Source organism: Eleginops maclovinus, chromosome 8, assembly GCF_036324505.1.
Source record: "Eleginops maclovinus isolate JMC-PN-2008 ecotype Puerto Natales chromosome 8, JC_Emac_rtc_rv5, whole genome shotgun sequence".
Lineage (NCBI taxonomy): Eukaryota > Metazoa > Chordata > Actinopteri > Perciformes > Eleginopidae > Eleginops > Eleginops maclovinus.
Window position 1 is genome coordinate 13,408,213 of NC_086356.1, and position 14,674 is coordinate 13,422,886.

General features: G+C 39.0%; 2 protein-coding genes across 3 annotated transcripts; both read left to right on the plus strand.

Moving 5' to 3' along the window:
* Positions 1 to 1,231: 1,231 nt before the first annotated feature.
* Positions 1,232 to 9,859, plus strand: prodha (proline dehydrogenase (oxidase) 1a). Its single transcript, XM_063889685.1, has 14 exons — positions 1,232 to 1,660; positions 1,845 to 2,053; positions 3,771 to 3,805; positions 4,760 to 4,909; positions 5,028 to 5,092; positions 5,494 to 5,610; positions 5,716 to 5,795; positions 5,912 to 5,993; positions 6,495 to 6,587; positions 6,746 to 6,892; positions 7,235 to 7,410; positions 7,490 to 7,588; positions 7,861 to 7,949; positions 8,627 to 9,859. The coding sequence occupies exons 1-14, from the start codon at positions 1,322 to 1,324 to the stop codon at positions 8,815 to 8,817; spliced, it is 1,872 nt and encodes a 623-aa protein (XP_063745755.1). The 5' UTR covers positions 1,232 to 1,321; the 3' UTR covers positions 8,818 to 9,859.
* Positions 9,860 to 10,952: 1,093 nt separating this feature from the next.
* gal3st1b (galactose-3-O-sulfotransferase 1b) lies at positions 10,953 to 14,349 on the plus strand. 2 transcript variants are annotated; one of them, XM_063889719.1, is made up of 3 exons: positions 10,953 to 11,025; positions 12,344 to 12,486; positions 12,567 to 14,348. In XM_063889719.1, the coding sequence occupies exons 2-3, from the start codon at positions 12,365 to 12,367 to the stop codon at positions 13,714 to 13,716; spliced, it is 1,272 nt and encodes a 423-aa protein (XP_063745789.1). In that variant the 5' UTR covers positions 10,953 to 11,025; positions 12,344 to 12,364; the 3' UTR covers positions 13,717 to 14,348. The 2 variants fall into 2 exon arrangements, with proteins under 2 accessions (XP_063745789.1, XP_063745790.1); XM_063889720.1 differs by lacking the exon at positions 10,953 to 11,025 and adding an exon at positions 11,040 to 12,257 and having other exon boundaries at positions 12,567 to 14,349.
* The last annotated feature ends 325 nt before the right edge of the window (positions 14,350 to 14,674 follow it).

Sequence of the window (14,674 nt, forward strand, 5' to 3'; positions counted from 1 at the left end):
ATGCTACAGAGAAGGGGGACTCAGAGACCATGTCCTCAGCAAAAAGCTTACATGGTGAGCTTAAAACATGGTCCTTTCTTCTGTGCACAATAACCTGGTACAACGTTTTGTATCAGGTTAACCATATGAGCAAGCTCCTCCAGAGCCCGGATGTTTCAATGCAAACACTGAAAAAAGAAACCGAGGGAGTGACAGAGTACCTAGAAGATTTCAGGGAAAATGGACTCGCATCAAGCCAAACGGATGCAATGGAGATTGCAGAAGATCTGGAAATTGAGAGGAAATTGCCTGAGAAAAGGCAACGTAAAAAGAAAAGGCAGTTCCTTTACGAGAGTACAGATGAAACCCAATCGACCCCAGAAGAGGCCTTCAGAAGGGACTTCTTCCTGCCTTTGGTTGACACTGCCATCACCAGCCTAAAAGACAGATTTTCCAGACTGGAGGGGGTGTATGCCCTGTACGACTTCCTGTTCAGCATTGATATCATGAGGGCCACAATCAAGACTGGGAAATTGCATGAGAGATGCAGGAAAGTGGAACAAACCCTCCATGATATTGATGCAGACGACTTGGCATTGGAGATCAACTCTGCTGTCCACACCTTTCCAGATGAAGTATCCAGGTGCCCATTTAAAATGCTGGACTACATATACAGTGAGAAGCTGTTGGACCTGTACAGCAATTTAAGCATTGCACTGCGCCTACTTCTGACCCTTCCTGTCTCGGTTGCCTCCGGAGAGAGGAGCTTTTCATCTCTGAAGCGCATAAAGAATTACATGAGGTCAACTATGAGCCAAGAGAGGCTCTCTGGACTGGCACTCATGTCAATTGAGAGTGACGTCCGCAGGTCTTTGGACTTGGAGGGGATTGTGTCTGCATTTGCTGAGGCCAAGGGCCGCAAGCAGCAGTTTCAGTAGGAAATAAAAAAAATAATAAAGGCTACTTTTCAGTGTATGTTTGACCTCTTTTGTGATTAAAACGCACAGAATTGCGGAAATTTTTTTTTTAAAGGCCCCCAACAACTTCTTTGCCTAGGGCCCCCAAAATCCTAGAAACGGGCCTGCATATATGATATAGCTGTAAGCTCTCTCGCTGTTTTCCAAGAAGCTTTTAGGTCAAGCAGGAGAATGTGTTAACGCATCTGTGTGAGCGTGCAGAGCCAGGAGGCAGCATAACATGTGAGGCACCGCCCCTCGGAGCGAGACGACTTTAAATATATCTTTCAGCCCGCGATCCCAGGGAAACATACGTCACAGCGACGGCAGAACGAGGCGAGGAAGGTTCTGGTGTGTGGTTGCCTGTAAAAAGGAAAGCAAAATAAATGTCGTACACTAAGTTCGTAGCAGCGCTTGTTAGGGCGAACCCGGGACATGTGAGGAATGTACGCATATCACCGGGAAGATGTCGATCAACAGTGGCATCCACCAAGAGCAAAGAGGAGAAACATCAACAGATCGATGGCTGCAGCGTGGTGGAAGCCGAGCCCGTGGAACTCATCAGCCAGGGAACAACTGCTAAAAAGACACAGTTAAATAAAATCAGCATCGACTTCGACAACACACAGGAAGCATACAGAAGCAAAGATAACATTGAACTGCTTCGAAGTATGCTGGTTTTCAAGCTCTGCACCATTGATGTCCTTGTTGAAAAGAACAAAGAGGTAAGTTGAATTAGTTTCATAAGTTAAGTTTGAGAACAATACAGTGTGTGTTCTGCATTGAGCGAGGCTAATTGTTAAGGCACAACTGCATTGAGAAGGATGTCATATTACCTAATGGAGTGTGCCATTATGTTGTTAATAAAATAATAACGACCTACTTTTCTTCTTATTTTATTTTTTTCAGTTGATGGACCTGAGTAAGAAGGTGTTTGGTCAGTGGATGTTTGAGAAGATGATGAAGTTGACCTTCTATGGTCAGTTTGTGGCAGGGGAAGACCACAACTCCATCAAACCTTTAATCAGGAAGAACCAGGCTTTTGGTGTTGGTGCAGTTTTGGACTATAGTGTTGAAGAGGACTTGACACAAGAGGAGGCAGAAAAGAAGGAAATGGAGTAAGTAATGCTCTCTTCTGACTTAACACGAGTTTAGAAAAGCACTCATTCATATTTCTGATCCACAAAGGAGGAGGTGGTGGACTAATGCTTAAAGCCTGGCACAGTTGATCAGTTTCCTCCTTAATTTCTGCCATATGTTCAACCTGACAGGTTATGTAACAGGCTCAATCAAAAGGCCTGTTGATTCGAGTTTATTTGTATAGACCAGTTTCACATTTAGTACAATACAAGTTCCTGACCCAGCCCATGCTCTATTTGAAGAAATACTTTGTCTTACAAAGAAATTCTTGGAAAACAGGAGTAAACATAAGAGGCCATATGAAAAGAGACACCCCAACCCCAGGGCAAACTTTGTTGAAATAGGAGCTGGAACACTGGAAATACAGGAATACTATGAAATGGTTGCAAAGAAAAGTAGTGCTGTCCTCGACTCGATAAATTCTTAGTCTGCCAACACATTTGTTAAATATTCAATTGGTTCCATTGACCAATCTGTAAACAGAAATTGTGTTAAGTGAAGCACTACTTTAAATGTTCCGAGATATTTGCTCAAAAGGAGGGGTCAGCCCAGATGGCTATATTTATAATAATAATAATACCTTAACAGTGGCACTGTTTTAAAAATCCCCTTTATTATATGTTATTTAATATTATAATGAAATAACTAAGTGTTGCTACCAGACTTAATTTGACCCTTGGCCTTTACACCAACGTGTCTCTTACGGTATGGTAAATATTATGCAGTGGGCCTCAATGGGTCATTTTGCCTTTGGCCCCCCTTCTAAGTGAAACCAGCTGCTACGGGTAATTGTCTAAGTGTGGTGTGGGGCTGATGGTTCAGGTTTTCTCTGTCTGAATTTGATGTTGTGTCTCCTAAAAGGATCTTGTGACTCTTTTATTTACCCACAGATATAACAACATTCCTATAAACTTATCTTATTTCTTCAGGTCTGGCTTCCATCGCACTATACTGAGTCATGCATTCTGCAGTACATTTCCCCATAAACATACTGTTATCCGATTGCAATCAAAACGTATGGGACTTTATTTAATCTCTAGTAGCACAACAGAGCCAATACTCTATTGGATTGCCAGGACAGACCCCTCTCTTCTGATTGGTCAAGCTGGTTATCCAACTTGTGCATGTAGGCCTACCTCCTTACAACACTGTCAGCCTTTTAGAGTACTGTGCTATATCCCTTCATGGGGAACACACACACGGAAGTGTTATGCAATCTACCATGGAGGAAATAAGCTACTCTCACTAAGCACACACATATATTAAATCGAAACAGATGTTTGTTTAGTATCCATTTATCTTTATCAAGACTCTTATCAAATTCAAAGAGAAAGAACATATTGTTAGGGTTATGAGTAAGACAACACAACGAACACAGTAGTGCAGTTGTTCCATGATCCCTCTCATGTTACAACACGTCTAGAAACTCCTGTCAGAGGGCACAGAGAGACTGGTTAAAATGACATTTGACTTTCCTCAACATACAAATCTTTTTCTGTCTTTTTGTCCTTCAAGATTTTCTACCTAGATCACATTAGAGTAATGAAAAGTTATAAAACTGAGAAAATATAAAAGTTAGATAGTCTTAGATATCTTGATATAATCATTTATTTGTAGCACTTTTGGCAGGCCCCTTTTTAACTTGCTGTTCTATTCTAATAATAATAATAATAATAATCTCTCTCTTTTTTTCAGTTCATGTGTTTCTGAAGCAGAGAAAGAGAGTCCAGGTGTGTATAGGATTTGAAAAGGGTGTTGTATGTAATATAGTGTAACTGTTATATGTCCAAATGTGTTGCAAAACCAGCCATGCGTGCTAGCCTGGGGAGTACTGGTTAGATCTGGATTTATTGAGGTCAGAAAGGTCCAGTGCTCTTGGTACACAGAGGCGCTTGGTTCATGTTACAGGGATGACGTTGGAATCTCAAGTATATCATTCACGTGCTTTCTCTGGTCTTATTTAAAAAGGTAGGGCACACTTCAATGGCTTTATATGAGCTTTAAACCAAATCACATGTCTAAACTGTGAAAAACACATCAATGCTGGTGTTCAATTTATTTAAAATTTAGCAAGGTCAATGCTGGGGGTTATACATTTTATGACATGGATAAGTCCCATATCCATGTCATAATGTTTACTCTCAAAAATGTTCTCTCTATAGATTATATTCAGAATGATGCAGTGCTTGGAGTAAGGCTTAGACCTAGAGTTAAACTTATTGATGTTTAAATTAAATGTTAGATTATTAAGGAGAATGAATAGTTCGTAAACCCATTTTCTTAGAATCTCTTTCTCTGTAATATTGATTGTACTACTTTAAGCTTGAATAGTAGTGCAATCATTTTTGTGAGTGATATATTTATTATGGAAGAAATAAATAAGAGCACTCAAAACAAAGGTTTGTGGGATTGTAAAGTGTTGTAAAGGCAGAGAGAAATGACTTTATATGAATTTAAAATGTTAATAGTGTCACTTTGAACGTGTTTGGCTTTTCTCATAATAATATCTAACTGTTTTGGCTTCAACTATTATTTTTATTATTATTGATAAAAATGGGATGGAGACATTGAACTCCCAGTAAGTTCAATATTAAAATGATTTCAAAATACATTAAAGGGATAAAAAGCTGCAGGTGAAACTTTTTCAATGTCTAGCAACTAATGTCACTTACTTCTCACCTCAGGAGCGGATCGTCGTGACGAGAAATACAAAGCCCATCGTCAGTTTGGGGACAGGCGTGGAGGGGTCACTAGTGCCCGTACCTACTTCTATGCAGATGAATCCAAATGTGACAACCAAATGGAGACATTCATTAACTGCATTAAAGCCTCCGGTAAGTTACATTCCTGAGGAAGCAATGCAGAAGCATTTGGGTAGTTTAGTTATTATATAGTGGCTATAAAACGTCTGTGAAGGGATAGAGTTTAACATCCGGTGAAAATGTTTTTCAGGAGGAGCATCATCAGATGGATTTTCTGCCATCAAAATGACTGCTCTTGGACGGCCACAGTTCCTTGTAGGTTTAACTTTTATGCCTCTAAATATTGTTAAAGGTGTGATTGGCATTGAAATGCAACAGCAGTGCTGCCAGATCTAACAATAACAAAGCACACACATTTTATGACAGGGGAATTAAAACATTAGCCATTCATTTATCTCCTCATGGTTTTGAGTCAATGCCAATTGATAAGTATGATAATAGGTATACACACTGTTCTACCAGAAATGGTCATTGCAGGAAAAGGAGGCAATAGAGAAACTGTCACACCGTCTTAACAAATCTCACACAAAAATAAAAAGTATGTGATGGTAATAAACAGTGAATAGAGTTCATGTCTGTCAACTTTAGTCTCAGTATGATTCAAATGCTTTAGTTTAGTGCATTGATATTTTATTAATTGTTCTGTGTTGAAACAGCTTCAGTTTTCAGAAGTCCTGGTTAAATGGAGGCAATTCTTTAGAATCCTCGCAGCGCAACAAGGAAAATCTGACATGAAGGTGTTGGAACAGAAGCTGGAGCTGGAACAACTCAAGGTGGGTCTTACATGTGCTTGAGCCTTAGTGTCTTAAAGTTCCCGATCGTTTGTTAAAACAATAATTGGCTGAAATTGTTTTAATGACGGAAGCATTTGTTTGTAGGAAGGTTTGGCTAAGATGGGTGTTGGAGCCAAGGACGAAATAGAGAACTGGATATCTGGAGAGAAGCTGGGTTTGTCAGGGTAAGATAGACAATAATTTGTGCAAATACTTCAGATTAATACAGAGTAAAAAGAAGCCCCTGGGCTTAAGTTATTTTTTTCCCACATTGAATATGCATTTTCTCTTGTCTTGGCAGAACTTTGGATCTGTTGGACTGGAACAGCTTGATAAACGATACAACAGCAATCTCAAATCTGCTTATGGTGCCAAACCTTGAGGTGAGTCATGTAAATATTAAGTGCTGTGTCCAGACTCTTGAGGTCTGGACACAGACTCTTGAGGTCTGGACACAGCTGAGGCAGTTAACTAAGTGTTAAAGGAGTCTGGTAATTTCTTATCTTATCTGTACACTGACGCCTGTCTAATAAACACATAAGCCCTCATATCACCTTCAAAAGGGCATGTTTCCAGGAGTGATACACCATTTGATAGCAGGGCAGGCACATTTCTTCGACCATTTTCTGTTTTTAAAAGGGGGAAATACAACATACTTTCTGAACCCCGCCTTTAAGAATCATACGTTTCACAGATATGTGTAATTAGAGGCAAAAAAAAAACTGAGAACTAACTAAGAAAACTAAGGCACTCCTGCTGATCACTCCCTATCCCACCCAAACCCCTGCCCTGCCACATACTGATATAGTTTGCAGGTCTATCCTGATCATAACTTCAAAGCAAATGCAAAAAGTATTCTATGTTTTCGTGTGTTTGTTGTGCAGACGGGCCAGCTGGAACCTTTGATGAAAAAGTTTACAGCCGAGGAGGAGAGGCAGATGAAGAGAATGCTACAGAGAGTGGATGTCCTGGCAAAGGTAAGCATTACAAAACATATAAATGTGCGTCAAGTAAATCTACCTGGTTCAAGGAAATCAATTAAATTAGAACTGAATTGGGATTGTACTTGTCATGCCTTGCACAGCAATAATAAGTTTCATGTTAACAGTAAATACTCTTTATCTCTGTGCACCAGCATGCCATTGAGAATGGGGTCAGGCTGATGGTGGACGCCGAGCAGACATACTTCCAACCCGCTATTAGTCGCCTGACGCTGGAAATGCAGAGGAAATTCAACAGAGAGAAGCCCATCATTTTCAACACTTACCAGTGTTACCTCAAGGTGAGACCCCAGACTCTAATGAAATCTACATTCTTTTATATTGCTTTTTTAAATCTATAAATAATATTTTTTTCTCAACTGTGAAACGCAAATGATCTTTAGTGTCAATTAAGTAGGTACATTTTTTAAAGAAAAACTTATATTGTTGCTACTAACATACTATATTGGTAGGAAAGCTTTCAACAGATATTTTAATTTGTAAAATAGCGCCTGTGTAGCGTTTTTTAATATTTGTTTGACACCTTTTCTATTTAAATATAGTTTTTGTGTCAGTAGAGGAACCATGCCTTCTAAGGATGGCTGGAATAAAGTCAAATATTTGTATTTGTTTTTATACTTCAGGACGCCTATGACAATGTGACTGTAGATGTCGAGCTTTCCCGACGGGAGGGATGGTACTTTGGGGCCAAACTGGTCCGTGGAGCCTACATGTACCAAGAGAGAGACCGGGCCAAAGAGATCGGCTACGAAGACCCAATAAACCCCGACTATGAGGCCACCAACAGGATGTATCACAAGTGAGTTTTTAATTATTTTCTTTAAGGTTCAGCTAGAAAATGTCATAAATCCTAACCATATGCCTTGTTGTTTATCCAGGTGTTTGGAGTACATGCTGGAGGAGATTGATCACAGCAGGAAAGCAAACATCATGGTGGCTACTCACAACGAGGACACGGTGAAATACACCCTTGAAAAGTATGTTTTGTCTAAGGCCTGCAGGAGAAAGTGAAAACAGTTGTAGTGTCGATTGGAATCCTTAAATCTCTTATTCATTAAAGATTATTCCCAATGGTTTAAACTAAGACCCAGAATGTGAATTAAGCCAAAACTGGTCTTTGTCAACTTTCCAAAACATTCATAGGATTTACAGAACGAGATTGCCAATCAAAGGTGGAATACCAAACTTCAGCTCCTTTTTATAACAGCCTTTTCATTTGTATGCTTCTTCTTTTTGTTTGTTTTTTCAGAATGAATGAGATGAACCTATCCCCCGCCGAGAACAAGGTTTATTTTGGACAGCTGCTCGGCATGTGTGACCAGATTAGCTTCCCGCTAGGTATGTTCAACTCAGATCAGATTCTAAAAGTAAACAGAAAGTTATGGAAATGCAGAGGCTTACATCACATAATCCACTGTACAAAGCCAGACACGCACGCACACACACATACACACACACGCGTCAGCTTTCCGCTGTTATTTTGAACAATCTATACACATCTTGGGTTTCAAAGCCCTAAACCCGTCAATGGTGTTTCAGTTTGGTTCAGCAGAGTGCTATCTGAACCGAAACCATATGAGAGACTTTTGCTTCAGTCTATCTTAATGTAAAAGTGAGACACAAAAGACTAAAAATGTAGGTAATTCTCTACTCTACTCTGCTTCAAACTTGTGTCAATGAAGGGCTCTGGACTTTCATTTAAAAAACAAACAAATTAGTTATGTATCATCAAACCCCATTTGTACATGTCAGTTGTATCTGAATACAATATTTACTTTGTATAAATTCATTTCCAAATGAAAAAGAGAATGTGTAAATCTACTGTAGCGTTATTCCAGTTTACAGAGTTAATATTAATTCTGTTTTTACAGCTTCCCCACTAAGTTATGTTGCAGTTATTAACTTCCTAAACTTTTGTCAATGTAGTTATAAACCAAGCCATAACATGGATTGCACACATGGTGGATTGATTGGCGGATACAGTATCTAAGACATGCTTCTTTTTTAAAAAACAGGTCAAGCAGGTTTCCCGGTCTACAAGTACGTCCCATACGGCCCCGTCAACGAGGTCATCCCGTATCTGTCGCGCCGCGCTCAGGAAAACAGAGGCTTCATGAAGGGATCGCAGAGAGAGCGCACCCTGCTGTGGATCGAGCTGAAACGCAGAGTTCTGGCTGGACAGATTTTTTACAAACCTGTCTACTGAGTCACTGGAACACAACATACTACCTGCAGGATGTCTGTCAGCATTCCACCAGCTAACTGCGCTTTATAAAGGAAGATTAATGTCCTTCCTTGGTTGGTTAGGTAACACAGTACGGAGGACGGTATTGCAGTTTTACTGAGATTTAGTTTGCGATAGAGATTATTTTTGAAACAGACGTGTTCAAATTTTGAGATATTGATGAGATACATGTGCTGCTATATTTAGAAGTAATGATTTATTTTTGTCTCTAAATCAGAATTTGTATATTAAACCAGGGTAACTCTGAGTCAACTCAAAATTGTGTGTATGCATAGCAGAGGAGGTTAAGTTGTATTTAGATAAACATGTCCTTTGATTTTTTAATAGTAAAAGTTTGATGTCAGTCAGTGACTATACAACTTGTACACTTCTCTGAGGGGATTGTAAATACGGAGCACGTTTCATTTATCTTGCTGTATGTCATTATTTAACAAAGACTAAGTTTCTTATTGTAAACTGTTTCCTTTTATCTGCTGCGGATATCTGGAAATGATCTACCTACCGATGACGTTACTGTATCTAACCTTCATTCGCCTACAACAAAACAAACCCTTTTCTCTGTCTACTGAGCGGTGATTCAAGAGTTACTGTCATGATTTCATATTTGTCTGAAGTCAACAGCGGCAGAGGTTCAAAGCAGAAAACTATAAATGTATGTGCTCTTAAAAAAAGCCTTATTTTGAAAGAAAGATGCACCCAAACTGTCTGCAATGTGGCATTCTGTGCATTGGAGGAGAAACTGCCTGTATGTATGTTTGTTTGTTTTGGTTGTAATATCAAAAGGAATGGCAAATGTATCTGGGTTTTGGTTGACTGAATATCCTATTTTAAACTGCTGTTTTTATGACTATAAATGAATACTTTAAATTGTCTTTATACATTTAGGTAAAACTATAAAATTGAAAACTGAATCGAAGTTGACCCTTTTGTAAAATATACAAAGTATTTTTAGACTTGGCAAAAGCTGTTTAATGTCTTTAATAAAGTTGGTGTTGCATGTGAAGGATCTACAGTGTATCTTTAAGTGTTTAGCCTTGTAACGCTGGCACATCTCGAGTGTTTGAGTATACTTTTGGTTTTACTTTAGGGTATTTCCTGATGGTGGTTCTTTTTCATGTTTGGTTTTCTTATCACTTCTGTTTCAGTATACCACATTTGCACAGTTTTAAAATATATGTAATTATTAAGGCAATAAAATACAGTTAACATTATAATAAACCTGCATTGTGTTTACTCATGTTGCAGTTGGAGTTGGACATTTAGGAAAAGGCTGATTGTTAAGCTTCTTAGTTTTTTGAATACACATAAGTAACATATGATGAATTACGCAACCATTTAATATGGTCTGTTCCTGCTTTAAAGTTCGATAAACTCCAGTCTCTGCCAGTTCTTACTGAATCACCTCAGACTTGATAAACGCAATCCGAATTTATTCTCGTAGTGACGCTTATCTGGTTGTCCTCACTGATGTGTTCAGATGTCAATGACAACAACCACGACCATTGCAACAGAAACGCTCGTAGGCTCCCTGTGCCAGAACTGATGGGACCTACTAACTATTCAGCCCCTGCCAAAGTCAACAGCAGCTGAGGCAGCACCTGGGTCCAGGTATCTGGAGACTAAAGAAAAACAGTCGGCCAGCCCCGCAACAAAACACACAGCTGGGATGAGACCAAGCAGCCCCTGCTGGGTGTGCTCTGCGGGCAGCTAGAAATTATACACAGATAATATTTTCACTGTTATGAAAACTTAACCGTAGTAAGTGTTTCTTGTGCCTCAACTTTATATATTTTTAAAACCAAGCATTGATGTTAAAGTCTTGGTATTGATGCATGCTCTGTACATATAGTCACTTGTTTTGGCCACAAGATACTAAGGTACTTGGCTTGACATGAATTATTTCAAGCCAACCTCCACTTCAACTCTATTGTGCATTCAAAATATACAGTACTTAGTCATTCATCCTTCAAACTGTTTGAAGAGTCATTTGGTGTGTAGCCTATTTTACAAACCAGTCCTGCCCCTGTGGGAGGAGAAATCACATCTGACTTCTTCAGTCCTTACAGCCAATAAGAGAACACTTCACAGAGTGTATGCTGAGAAATAGAGGAGTTTCTTTCATCTTGCAGAAAATACTCACACCGACACTTCCAACGCTGGCATCTGCAGGTAAAAAAAGCTCTTTACGTTCTCTTATTCCATATGTTGTATCCTTTCTTTGACTTAGTGTAAATTGGTTATCAAAATTAGTTGATAATGGATTTAGGTAGGACATATTGCATATTTGTAGTTTTTAAACAAGTTAATTTCATAATGCATTAGAACTACTTTATGGGAAATGCATTAGTAAGATCTCCTCGTCAAAGCTTAAAGACAAACATCAATGTTAGAGATAAGAAATCAGAGTTGCTATGGCAAGGGACATACCATTCCTACCTGATGTTAAAAGTAAGCACCTGTACACTGAATTGTAGAAACTTGAGATTTTTAGCCTTTTTTTCATGGGTTACCTTAACTGTGGTGTTCATGTCTCTTTTATCTTTCCACCTGTGCTGTATCTGTGAAGGGAATTTAAGTACTGTAAACATGTTTATAGTATAAACATGGGGGCTATTCTGTGAGAAAGAATGATTCAGCATCAGCATTATCTCTATTTTAAAGTTCTTCTCTCTGTAAGAAAGGAATAGTAGGTTATATATAATTTCAATGGATGGGGCCTCTGTAATTGCGTTTTCGTTACTTTGCTGTTACCTAAGGGCCTTATTAGTTAGCTTGAGTTTAAGACTTTCCCCAGGGCATTACAAGTGTTTATGAGCTTTGTAGCTGTTCATTTGTTGTATGAGAACAACACTTCACAGCATAGTGCGGCATGGGTTAGTGTATTGAAACTTTAAATCCTGATAATGTTGTCCTTCATACAGTGGGGAGAGCAAGTATTTGATACACTGCCGATTTTGCAGGTTTTCCCACTTACAAAACATGTAGAAGTCTGTATTTTTTATCATAGCTACTCTTCAACTGTGAGTGACGGAATCTAAAACAAAAATCCAGAAAATCACATCGTATGATTTTTAAGTAATTAATTTGCATTTTATTGCATGATATAAGCATTTGATACATCATAAAAACAGAACTTAATATTTGGTACAGAAACCTTTGTTTACAATTACAGAGATCAGACGTTTCCTGTAGTTCTTGACCAGGTTTGAAAAACTAACAGGTATGTGAGAGCTGGAATTCTTACTGGTTGGTCGGTGATCAAATACTTATGTCATGCAATAAAATGCAAATTAATTACTTAAAAATCATACAATGTCATTTTCTGGATTTTTGTTTTAGATTCCGTCACTCACAGTTGAAGTGTAGCTATGATAAAAAAAATACAGACCTCTGCATGATTTGTAAGTGGGAAAACCTGCAAAATCGGCAGTGTATCAAATACTTGTTCTCCCCACTGTACATACATGCTCTTTCATTTTATTTCCAGGTCCTTGTTTGGGTGTAAGTGATGTCTGCCATCAAAGGAAAGAAGTGCACTCTGATAACCAGGAGGTTGATTCTGTGGGTTGTATTGACCAACATCATGTTGTTGCTGTACTGCTTGACCAACCCAAGCCAAGTTAAGATGAGGTAATGATTTTACAGTAAATTACTTTTCTATTGATCAAAGTCAGTTCATCGGTTTGCTTACCGGTATATTTTATTTACAGGGGCTCCCAGCAAGACACATGTCCTCTAAGTATGAAAGAAGTATTGAAGAAAAATGTAAGCTCACCTTCTCACAGCATGTCAGAAGTTTGCTCCCCAAAAGTAAACATCATGTTCATGAAGACCCACAAAACTGCCAGCAGCACCATACTCAACATCCTCTTCAGATTTGGAGAAAAGTTCAAGCTTACGTTTGCCTTTCCTGATGGCCGCAATGACTTCTCCTACCCGTCGCCTTTCCTGTGCTCCCAGGTGAAGGACTACAGGCCTGGAGACTGTTTCAACATTGTTTGTAACCACATGCGCTTTGACCATCAGGAGGTAGCCAAGCTCCTGCCTCCAGATGCTGTGTACATCACCATCTTACGAGACCCAGTGGATCTCTTTGAGTCGTCCTTCAATTATTACCACAGAGCAGTTCCTCTCACATGGAGGATCAATGGAGAGAACAAACTGGTGGAGTTTTTGAACAATCCCCAGACCTTCTACAGCCCAGAGGCTTTCAACTCATTCTACCTCAAAAATCTGCTCTTTTTTGACTTTGGTTTTGACAACAATCTGGAGGGTGATGATCCTCGTGTAATGAGGGATATTCATAAGTTATCAAAACGTTTTAATTTGGTTCTTGTAGCAGAATATTTTGATGAGTCACTTATCCTGCTCAAGGACACACTGTGCTGGACCATGGAGGACATCCTGTATTTCAAACTCAACGCTCGCAGGAGCTCATCAGTATCTCGTCTGACACCAGAGCTGAGAGCCAAAGCTTTACAGTGGAATGGGGCTGACTGGAGACTCTATCAGCACTTCAATAATACTTTCTGGGCCAGAGTTGAGGCATATGGGAGAAAAAGAATTAAACAAGAGGTGGAAGAGCTCGGGAGAAGAAATGCAGAGATGGAGGCCATCTGTATTCAACATGGAGGTGCAGTGGAAGCTCAAAATATTCACAACAGTCGTTTCCTTCCCTGGCAGCCAGTTGGAGAGTCTTCCATCCTTGGGTACAACGTGAAGGAAAATATTGATCCAAAATTCAGGGAAATCTGTGAAAAAATGCTCACACCTGAAATACAATACTTGTCAGAGCTTGGCGTCAGCCTGTGGCTGACTAGACTATGGGGTTGGTTCAAAGATGCCGTTTTTAGTTTTTGACAGAAATGTTTTACGTGTTTTGTATACTTGGAAAGAATGCTTCTCCTTTCCTAGCAGCAAGGTGGAGTCCTTTTTGTTATTGTACCTACCCTAAACGTAACATGATACTTGAGATTGATATGTATCAGCACTTATGTGCAAAACTTATTTGCATTTGTCTCCACTGCAAGGGCAAATGATTGTCTTTGTTTAGTTCAGAGGAAAGACACCAGGACAGACATCTACAGTCAGTGCTAACTATCATTTTCATTATTAATTGGGATAAATATACCAGTGTGCCCCCTATAGGCCTGAGTCTCAGGTGCAGTTACATGCAGTGGATTTGAACAGTAGTGGCCTTACCTGACCCTGACCTAACGGTTTACGAGATGTCTTCACTATGGACAGGAATTGTTTGACATTGCAGATTTTTCAACGTGTACATTTAAACTTAAATTCAGATATATATATATATATATATAAGGATTGATGAGTTCCATGATTGTTTTTTTAGTTGGCAGCTACTGTGTCTATATAATATTGTTCTTGTTTGAGCAAAAAAAAAAGAAGTTTACCTTTTCATTCATGTTTTTTGTACCGCCTGCTTCAATAAAATAGAATTTAATGGCATATCTGAGCCCCATTCAAGTGTTATGTTTATTCTTTGGTATAACAATTACTGGGTGAGTAAGGAACTGCAGCTTATTGGAAGAAAGGAACGGCTGAATACATATGGCTGTTCTTTCATTATAATACAGACTAATATTTCTGTCATTTGTAATTCCTGCTTTGTTTAAAACCACAGAACCAGGTAGTCACTGTATACAACCACGGAATATTTTTAAAATAAAGCTAGTATTAGTTTAACTAGAAATAACTACATTATTCTATAAACACTTCTGTCATTTTACCAAGATACTCATTTTATTTGAAGCGGATCCCTTTTAGATTACCTAATGTTGCTCGAGTGGGTTCCTAT